The 11,178-nt window shown below is 40.7% G+C and overlaps 1 protein-coding gene across 1 annotated transcript; it reads left to right on the top strand.

Moving 5' to 3' along the window:
• The first annotated feature begins 439 nt into the window (after nt 1-439).
• LOC101852957 (ubiA prenyltransferase domain-containing protein 1) lies at nt 440-9,859 on the top strand. The gene is made up of 3 exons (XM_005107825.3): nt 440-771; nt 6,378-6,524; nt 8,357-9,859. Exons 2-3 carry the CDS (start codon nt 6,438-6,440, stop codon nt 9,548-9,550), a joined length of 1,281 nt encoding a protein of 426 aa, XP_005107882.1. The 5' UTR covers nt 440-771; nt 6,378-6,437; the 3' UTR covers nt 9,551-9,859.
• The last annotated feature ends 1,319 nt before the right edge of the window (nt 9,860-11,178 follow it).

Consider the following 11,178-nt stretch of genomic DNA (forward strand, 5'->3'; position numbering starts at 1 on the left):
CTCAGATCAGACTTTGGCTATGCAAATCGACATAAAATTTCCCTGAATAACACGTCCTCTAGGAGAGGGGGGGGGTCGCATCCTAGTTCAACACACACACACACACACACACACACACACGGAGAGAGAGAGAGAGAGAGAGAGAGAGAGAGAGAGAGAGAGAGAGCCCAACTGTCAGATATCCGTCGCCTTCAACCAACTTGGCAGAGGTCGTTATCCTGACTAGGCCAATTTCATACCTCAAGCCTTATAATAAATATTATACTTATAACCAAAACCAAAAATTAAGTTTTGCAATTTGCACTTGAATTGCATTAAACTGACAGACTGAAAAAAAAAATGGTATAAGATAGGAAGACTTGGGCCTGGACAAAGTAGAACCGCAACACTGGAAATACCTGGCATAAATTGTTGGCTTATGAAACGGAAGTTGATGCAAAAGTGAAAGTAGCTTACATCAAGGTCCACAGTGACGCAGTTCACGTTGTGAAAGTCGCCCATTCAATTCCTGTATTGAGTCAGCTGGCGTGACTTAAATCTAGGTAAATGATATTCACTTTTGTCTTCAGTGTAGTAACACTTGTTCGTGAATCTGAGAAAGGATATTTGCTAGATCTAGAATAGATCTAATCTACACATTATCTTCTGAGGTCTTCCAAAGTCAAAAGGCCTAAAATCCAAGCCAAGAAGACCACCAACCAAGCCCACAAACAAAGACAAAGCCAAAGCCGTCGAAGCAGAGAACTCCAACAAAGAAGCCAAGCTCACATTGTAAGTCTTCACTCTTGACGGATGTTTTAGTCATTATTGAGATATAGATCTTTCAGGCTAAGATGTGGACATTATGATTATTTTAACGAAGGCCTTAATTTTAACAAAGTGGCTAGCCGTACTTAAGTACGGCTAGACTGCCAGTCTAGCCCTACTTAGATCTAGGTTTGGCCCTATCGACTCAAGCCTGTTAAGTACACAGGTCTCAGATCTAGATCTAGCAATTATTCAGGTTCAAATACATGCATGTCAGTAAGGCACCTTTTGGTTTTGTCTGAAATACAAATACTTTAGGCATTGCAAACTAAAAATTTCATTTACAATTCAGCCATCAATATTAAGTACGGCCCTAAATCTTAGGCCCTATTAACATTAGAAAACAGGAGGTTTAAAATACATGCACTGTCATTAAGGAACCTGGTTTCGTCTCAAATACAAATACTTTAGGTACTGCACACTAAAAATGTATATATTTATAATTCAGTAGGCCTATTTTTTGTAAATGGTGAGTCTAGCCATCATATTAAGAATAAGTACGGCTAGACTGCGAGTCTAGCCGTACTTAAGTACGGCTAGACTGCCAGTCTAGTCGTCATTAAGTATGGCTAGCCTCTTCCTAATTTTAAATGAAGTGACTATTCACTATTTCTCCGAACGCTCGGGAAAATAAACTTGGACTCTATTTCTCCGAACGGTTTATTTGCGAGATTTTGGCATCATCTTTCGTTCGGCCATTCTGCGAGGACTGGGAAGAAGCATTTTGAATGTGGATTTTTCATCAGTATTGTACGAAAAGGAGTGCTTAACCCAAGAAGCGCTCAGCGTTTCACCGGAAGTAACCCGCCAAACATGCCCCGCCACCACGGCCGATCAGTTGTAAACATGGGGGTTTGGCGGAGGGGAAACAGCAGCTGAGATACCCGAAATGTATACCTGCTACTGAAAAATGACCATTTACGGCTCAATGGATGATAAAAAGCATATAAAATATAAAAGCATATATTTTCTTTAAGCTGATAGAATGAGCCATTCAAAAATGATCAGCGATCAAATAAATACAAACAAAGCCGAGAACGCGATAGACTCAACAATTAGTACATCAGCACGGCGAAACAAGTGATAACACATAGCGTGTAGTCGCTCAGCGGGACCGCGTCACTTTATCGATTGATATCTCGGCCAAGAGACGCTCTACGAGGTCAAGATAACTTGCAACGTCATTGGTCACTATTTATAACTTTGGCCTGTAATTGACTACGTCATTTTCCATATAAGGAACACTGAAATTTTCCATTGAAAAGGGTCAACGTCTATGCCCTTTATATAGGTCCTGCGCGCTTCCCGGTCGAAGTAGGTCAGCCTTATATATAGGGCATGCGCGCTTCCCGGGTAGCCCGGCTCACGCCCTTTATAAAGGGCCTGCGCGCTTCCAGGGTTAAACAATATATATATATAAAACCTATTGGGCCTACAAATATTCATGCCTTCTCACCGCCGACTGCCTGAGTTGTACGGTCCTAAAGTAAATTTGCTGCGCCATACCGACAACAAACTGACTGCCAGAGGTACACACTGCACACGATGCACAACACCCAACTTGACCATCTGTCTCTCACGCACGAGAGAAAGAGAGACACTGACAGAGGGAGAGAGACACAGTGACAGTCAGAGAGAGACAGTGACAGAGAGAGAGAAAGAGAGACAGCGGCAGACAGAGAGACAGAGAGGGAGACAGTGACAGAAAGAGAGACAGCTGCAGACAGAGAGACAGTGACAGAGAGAGAGAAAGAGAGACAAAGATAGAGAAATCCTCAAGGGCCAGAAAACGGAACATACGCAGAAATCCCGACGGGCAAGAAGCCACAGGTTAGGCAGGGCTAATGGACCGAATTCATTCGCCTGGAACATGCGCAGAAATCCCCACGGGCCAGTAGCGTCAGGCTACTCGACTGAAATTGGGTGACTAGCCACTCTGTAATATAAAATAATGGCCGGCACTATTTCTCCGAACGTTCGGGAAAATAAAGCTGGGCACTATTTCTCCAAACGTTTGGGAAAATAAAGCTGGGCACTATTTCTCCGAACACTCGAAATCACATCCTTTCCCGTAAATTTAGGATATTATAGATCTATAATTATAGTATAGACCTACCAAAGATTGTTCGTATACAAATATGGTTCAATCAGTCAAAAAATGTCCGCAGTAAATATTAAAGAAATGCTACAGTTCCAAACAGTTTTTCGCTACAGATATGACGTGTTGCCTATGAAGGGTGCTGCTCTTAAACTTAATGTGTTGTGTTCACTCGTGAGCTGTCTAGATCTAGATCTACGGAGGGTTATTGATAACGACACATAGAAATAGCATCAGAGTTTGTCGCGTCCGCGACCAATCAATCGTGGCTCGATTTTTTGGCATTTTTTAGTCTCCGAATCGGGGGAATAAAAGTCAAATAAAAAAAAATAATAAAAAAAGAAAGAAACCGAACCTCTTTAATCTTGAAAGAAAGTTCACTTAGCTTCACTTCGTCTCTTTCTCACTTGTCACCACGTTGATTTGTTGAATACGTTACAGTTACTTTTATTTTTCCCTCTTTGTGGTGTTTTATTTTGTTAGTGCGTAATATTTTTTTTTCCTGTTATTGTTCTGATGTGTTGTTTTTCTATCAATTTTTTTTGTTGGGGAAAAAAGAGGGGGGGGGGTGTTGTATAGTGTAACGTCATTTAATTTGATGTTCCTACCTACATTAGTTTCTAAATATATATAAATGTATAGATTTAAATGTGTTATATGTTCTAGCATACGTTCCACCAAAATCGATTACATGTACTGATACTGGAAGGCCCCTTAGTGTGTGTGATTCCATAATTTACATGTAATATCCTGAACTCTAAAAAAAAATTACCCACATTTAGGGTTAAAACAGCCAATCTTCTTCGGACAGGTGGACACGCGCCCTTATTTGTTAAAGTTTGTGGTTGTTTATGGGCTTTTATCTAATTTTGATTTCATTCTGTTGTAAAACCTTTCTTTTTCACGTTTTTACACTCATCTAAAAATCTCTAGACTAACTCTTGAAAATTGAAATTGATATAGACCTAAAAATTTGCTCCTGTGTGTGTGTGTGTATGCATGTGTGAGTGTGTGTGTGTATGCATGTGCGTGTGTGAGTGTGTGTGGTAATAAGTGTGTAAGTGGAGAGTGAGGAGTGTGTGTGTGTTTGTTTTTCGGGCTTTAATTCAGCCTTTATTCAGTAACAGTTCAAAGTATACAAAAATAGAAACACAGGATCCTTTCACTCCAGGGCTCATGAGTCGTTCCTCTCTTTCAGTTTCACTCACTCATTCAACTCCCGTGTTCTCTCCCGCGGCTCATCCCCGTCCGCATTACTTTCACATCCCACCCCCTCCCTCCAAGCACACACAAAGAAAATCTCACCTATTCCCTTGCACCCTGCGAACCATGGACAATAATATAGACAAAACACTGCCTTAGCCGCATTCCTTTTGTTCGTGAGCTGTGGACCAGGCCAGGGGGGGTCGATGTCGTCGTCTTGTAGTTTCTGTCGCCTGTGGATACACTCGTACATTCTTCCTTTCACCCGCTCTTTCCCTCGCACTGTCTCTCCATCCATAGCGCAGCTTGTCTTACGTTCAAAAGTTGTCCACTGATCATGTTTAGTTAGTGTGTGTAAGTTTGTGTGTGTACATGTGCATGATGGTGGTGGGTGCGTGGTGGGTGTTTCTGAAGGTTGTCTGTAGGCGGGCTTGCCATGCGGTGTTCCTTCCCAGACCAGAGGCAGTAGGCAGAATGAAAGTTGGCGCCGAGCTCTCGCAATAAATAGGCAAAAAATCACGAGACCGGAAGCCGGAAACCGTTCGGAGAAATAAAGATCGGCACTATTTCTCAGAACGTTAGGAGAAATAGTCACTTCGATATAAAATTGGGGAAAGGGGTGACATTCACACTCACACACACACACACACACTCCCCAGTATTTCACTGCCATACTATCATAATTTGACAATTTGAACTGGAGATGACAGTCCAAGTGTAGGGACTAGCGGAGATTGATTTTTTATGTATTTCAACGCCGACTCACAGGCTACATTGGTGACAGCAGTTGTCAGGCAGTGTCGTTTAAGTACAGTATTATCAGGACATAGTGACTGTGGAATCAGGCGCTCGTCAATTTTTGGGCATGTGGAGTTAAAAGTATAATCTTAAAAAGCTTGCTCATTTGTCTCGCATTTGGCAAAAAAACATTTATATATTTGCGCTTAAAGGGGATAGGGTAACCTGGTGTCAGAGGTAAAATTAGTGTGTAAAGGGCCACCAAAGTTTGATGGCTTTCAAAGCTTGAGAGCCCTTGGAAACTGCAAATTTACATTTTTGTGCCTTTGATCAATGTGTGTTTTTCAGTAAAATTCACACTGAACTGTGTTCTTAAATGATGAACCCGCAAAACTTTTTTTTAAACATTGCTCTACAGCCAGAAAAATGGCTGGTTCCGTGATTATATTAATCCTTATTTTGGTGAGTGCCTGATTTCACCAGGCTGCCTCACATAGGTATTGCATCAGTCAGACCCAGTGAATGGCATAACTTGTCAGACCCAGTTAATGGCATAACTGTGGCATAACTTGTCAGACCCAGTGAATGGCATAACTGTGGCATAACTTGTCAGACTCAGTGAATGGCATAACTGAGGCATAACTTGTCAGACCCAGTGAATGGCATAACTGTGGCATAACTTGACAGACCCAGTGAATGGCATAACTGTGGCATAACTTGTCAGACCCAGTGAATGGCATAACTGTGGCATAACTTGTCAGACCCAGTGAATAGCATAACTGAGGCATAACTTGTCAGACCCAGTGAATGGCATAACTGTGGCATAACTTGTCAGACCCAGTGAATGGCATAACTGTGGCATAACTTGTCAGACCCAGTGAATGGCATAACTGTGGCATAACTTGTCAGACCCAGTGAATGGCATAACTGTGGCATAACTTGTCAGACCCAGTGAATGGCATAACTGTGGCATAACTTGTCAGACCCAGTGAATGGCATAACTGTGGCATAACTTGTCAGACCCAGTGAATGGCATAACTGGCAGGGAAATGGTGAAATCATTTATGTCTTAAGTCAGTCGCTGTTTGCACATGGCTGCCTCTACATCTGTATTATTTTCAGCTGGGAGAAGAAAAATCAGAAAATCATTAATTTGTCCACTCCAACACACAATTGGTCAGTGTGCATTCTGTTGAAGTTGTCTGGGTGTAGTTACAACATCCACTGAAATCTTTCTTTTTTTTAAATTCTTAAATTCACCTGACAGTTGAAATGAGTATTTTCGAAAGTTGCTCTTCATAATTTATAATGTTAACTTTTTTTACCCCACTCTGACAGGAGGCGAAGATGAAACCAGTATCTTGATACCTCTTTCTGTCTAGCATTCTGTGTTGGGGGTATAAAATGTTGGTTCGTGTCTTAAATGAGTAGAAAGTTTCAGTATTGGTATGACTTCAAATGGACCCAATGAGTAATTCACGATTTTCCGTCTGATTTGTATAAATTGTAATACCATTGCTTTTGTTTTTAGACCTTCCTCCTAGAGAAAAAATTATGAGCAAGAGAAGGCCATGCTGTATCAAAGACAATTATGAATGAGAGCCAAAGGTCAGAGATTAAGGAGAATGGAACTTGCAACAGTTCTCTCCTAAACGTTCCACAGTCAAGACCTCCACAGGTTGGTAACTCTTACTCTTAAAGTAACAGTTTTATTAAATATATAATAACAATAAAAGTAATAATAGTGATAGCATAATATTGCATTTATAACATTTCCACGTTATCCCTTGCCCGACTAGCTTGTTATTGGTTGAGTTGATTGTTGACTTGAGCGTTTCTAATCCTCTAAATATTTAAACTTACCTCTGCTTTAAAAAATAAATTTAAGCTAGATTTTCACCAATTTTCAGTTTTTTTTCGGCTCTGTGAACAGGATCTTTGTAATCTGCATAATTAGAATGTGTGCATGATAATAATGTTGCCATGCATTTATGGGGTTTAATACTCACTTTGTTTTTCTCGAATTAGATGAATTCACTCGATACTTCATGGTAGTAGAATGGAAAGGGTATTACTCCCTCTCAGCACAATTTAGATCTTTGAAAGGCAGACGACACTAACTATGTCTGTCAGGGTCAACCTAAGCTGATGGAGATTTCAGAAGAAAGATGAAGGTATTTGATAAAAATCTTTCCCTCTTGCAAGTTCAATACATTGCCCCCCTTTTATGGGAGGAGAAAAGCCTGAAGAGGGGAACTATTACACTTACACCAAAGATGCTGGTGCAAGCTGGATAAGTTTTTGAAACTTTCTGCTTGACTTCCTTTGAGGGATGAAAGAGGCAAAAGCACGGTAAACTTGAGTATGTTGATGTGTGTGTTTTCTTACTTCCGTGGGTCTTCGTGAAATATGATCTGTCTGCAAAGATACTTTTTACTGCATTTGTTTTTAAGGGATATGAGTAAAGTAAACTTAAGCCCTCCATTTGGAACTTACCTGACATAGCATGCCCGTCCTGGGTGTCCACACTCTTGGGGCCACTTTTGTAGTGCTACGATGTCATGCATGAGAGACACTTTTAATTCAATTCAAGAATTGGGGGTGGGGGGGAGAGTTACTTTTACCTTTTGGGTCGGCCATCTTTAGAAAAAAATTGTGAGTGGGAATGAATCTTATCTAATGTAAAGTTGGGGGCCCCCAACTTCAGTTTCTTCTTTTTGGGCATTTCTACTCTTTTTTTATCATGCGCTCTTATTTATGTAGACAATATGGCAAAAAGATAACTGAGACCAGACAATTAAAATTAAAAGCAAGGCAGTTACATATAGGGTCCAATGTGCCCAGTTTGTATTTGAGATGGAGGTGAATGGGGGGGGGGGGGGGGGTTACGGGGTAGGTGAAGGTAAATGTGTTTTCCATAGTCTATATTTCTTTGATCAACCAGTTTTCAAGTGTAGATACTTTTAACAATTTTTTTTTTTTTAAGTTATTGAATAATATTTTATTGCTCTCTGGTAAAATTTAATGTTTAACCCTATCCGCACGTCATGTTTTACTATCGTATCCATACGACATGGGGAACTCTGTGCTACCACTTTCCAAAGAGGAAATTTACTCTTTAATCCGATCCGTATGCTTTGCATAGCAGTCAATCAAAATGATTTTTTGAGAAATACTGAAAGTTTCAAAGAGGCCTTTGTCCTAGAAGTATTCTAAAATGTGAAGAGTACAACCCCGGGGGTACATAATGACCCCAGGGCGTACAGATTGGGTTAAGACTGGGTTGTTAATGAAACAGAAAAAGAAAGTTGGGAATTGGTACTATTTTAAAAATAAATTTTACTGTGCAGCGATGGTGGGTGCGGTACTATTTAAAAATTAGATTTTACAATGCAAAATGGTTGGGAGGCCTACCTAGGAAGCCTGTAAGCAGTTCCTTATTTTTTGACCCATCCAAAAGTCAGTGGATGTATATTATTTTCTTTTTGTAAATTGTATCTTCTGAAACAGGTGAGAATACAAGTACCAGTCGTGGAGGCGTGCACACAGACAGAACAATGGCTGCCATTCCCATTGTCTCCGCAGGAAGCAGTTCAAGTTCCATATCCTTATTCTGGGTTTCAACTGCCTCCTCAGTGGCAGCCTAAGCCAGGGGAGACATTCCTTGTCTCATCTGAAGAGAAAGAAGTCACAATGGAGAAAGCTTATCTGTCAGCAAACAACTCTTCAGTGAACAGTGCCAAGGGACCAGCAGGTTACTCTGGTGTGGAGGGTTTCCAGGTGAAGTCAGCTCCTTCTCAGCGATCCCAGTTTTCCGGTTATCTTATAGCTCTGAGGCCATGGTCTTTCCCAGCATCTATAACCCCTGTTGCTCTTGGGAGCTGTTTAGCATATAAAGCCCTGGGTGTTTTCAGTGTATACATATTTTTCATGACAGTGATCACAGCTCTATGTGTGCATGCCGCAGGTAATCTGGTCAACACTTATTTTGACTTTGTTCGAGGAGTGGACACGAAAAAAAGCGATGATCGCACCCTGGTTGACAGCATTCTTCAGCCAAATGATGTTGTGAGGCTCGGTGCGGTCGTCTATATAGCAGGCTGTGTCGGTTTTGTGATAGTCAACATTCTCTCGGAAGCCAAAATGGAGCACCTAGCCCTAATATACTTCTGCGGCTTATCCAGCAGTTTTTTGTACACTGGAGGTTTGGGGTTGAAGTACATTGCAATGGGTGACATCCTTATCGTTTTGACCTTTGGCCCGTTGACAGTCGTATTTTCCTACCTCAGCCAGACTGGGCAGCTGTCTCTCGTCCCGCTGATGTACGCAATCCCCCTGGCCCTGAACACTGAAGCCATTCTGCACTGCAACAACACCAGAGACATGGAGGGTGACAAGCTAGCAGGGGCCATCACCATGGCAATCCTATTAGGCAGATCGGGCTCGTACGCACTCTTCTGTTTTCTCCTGTTCATCCCATACCTCCTCTTTATCACCGTGGGGATTCATTTCTCGCCCTGGATCCTGCTCCCAGCTGCTTCCATCTTTTTTGCTTTTCGTTTGGAAAAAGAATTTCGTCGTGGCAACCTGACAACGTTACCACAGTCTGTCGCTCGGCTGAATCTTGTCATAGGCGTTTTGTACATTGCATCCTTGTACCTTTCCAACTGGAGCTCTCTGCCTTCAATGACACAGCTGGGATAAAGATGCAGCAGACAGACAACATTGTGTTTGGAAAAATGGTCAGGTTTGTTGTTTTAACTCATTGTACTGACTGGTCCTAAGGTACAACAACATAATCTTTGCCAGAGTTTGTTGAACTCTTTTTTGATAGATAAAAATATTGTTTTTTAAAAATCTCCTTTGCCTTAGGTGTCGAGATGCAAAATCAGGGAATTCTCTTCCGTTTGTGACTCAGTTAGGATGGAATTAGTGATGGTAATTACTTAAAACTCAAATGTGAGGCAGCGTGGTAGACACAGGCTCTCGTCAATTTTTGGGCATGTAGAGTTATTGGTAAAGCTTGTTCACTTGTCTTTATTTGGATGAAAAAAATATCCATTTATCTTGAATACAAGTCGAGATACATGTATTTGCGAAAGAAGTAGGTGGGGGTCACCTGTTTTCAGAAGTAAAATTAATGAGAAAATGGCCGCCAAAGATAAGTTATTTCCTTAGCTTAAGAAAATGGCCGCCAAAGATAAGTTATTTCCTTAGCTTAAGAGTCCATGATAACCGAAAATTTACATTTTTTGTTCCTTTAATCAACGTTTTTCTGAAAAATCCACACAGAAATGAGTTCTTTAATGGGTATGAAAGGTGTTGAGCCAAAAGTTGAGCCAAAAAACAATAATTTGATAAAAATGCACAAACCTGTGGAAAAAGGCTCGTTTCTTCACTTTGATTATTTTGACGAGAGCCTGATTCCACCGCGCTGCCTCACAAATAGGATCAGTTAAAGTTCTCAAGATTCCCTGACTTTGTAGGGATGGTACTTAGTTATTTTATCTGGGGTTAGTGTGGAAAGTTTCTCTTCCTTGACACAGTTGAGGATGGTACTAGCTCAGCTTAGCTTTTAGGAGTTCCCTGTGCCTAATGATAATCTCAACTGCTTTGACTTTCAGTTTGTTTGTATTCTTGTTGTGTGGTAAACTGCAAAAACTCATGAAGTAAGTTGGGAGAGTTGATCACAAAAGGTCTGTTAGAGAACACATACCATTGTTGCTTTTACATCTTCACTGGCTTTCTGTTGAAGCCTATATTGATTACAAAACTGCAGTAACATAACGGTAATGTGCTATGAATGTTTAAATGATCCGGCAAGTTAATTCTAATTTTGAAAATTTGATGTAGAGATTTTTTTTACAGCTGTGCCATCAATGTGAAGTGAATTTCCCTTACATTTTTTAAAGAGTGGCCTACTTTAATCATCTTTAAAACTGATCCGCAGATGCGTATAATCTATTAAAATCTTGTTTTACCAGCTGCTTTGTTTCTGCTTCCAACAAGTGTGATCAGCTACCACAGTAATCACAGATGCATGTATATTAAATATCAGGACGCTGTAGAATCAGGCTCTGTCAATTTTGGGGTATGTAGAGTTATTGGTATCATCTTAAATCTTGCTCATTTGTCTTGCTTTCGAGGAAGCAAATATCCAATTATCTTGAGTACAAGTTGAGATATTTGTGATTAAAGGAGGTAGGGGTCGCCTGGTTTCAGAGGTAAAATTAGTATAAAATGGCCGCCAAAGTTTAGTTATTTCCTTAGCTCGAGAGTCCGTAGAAACAGAAAATGTACACTGTTTGTACCTTTAATCAACGTTTTTCAGT

This window comes from Aplysia californica, unplaced genomic scaffold (genome assembly GCF_000002075.1).
Source record: "Aplysia californica isolate F4 #8 unplaced genomic scaffold, AplCal3.0 scaffold00635, whole genome shotgun sequence".
Taxonomy (NCBI): domain Eukaryota; kingdom Metazoa; phylum Mollusca; class Gastropoda; order Aplysiida; family Aplysiidae; genus Aplysia; species Aplysia californica.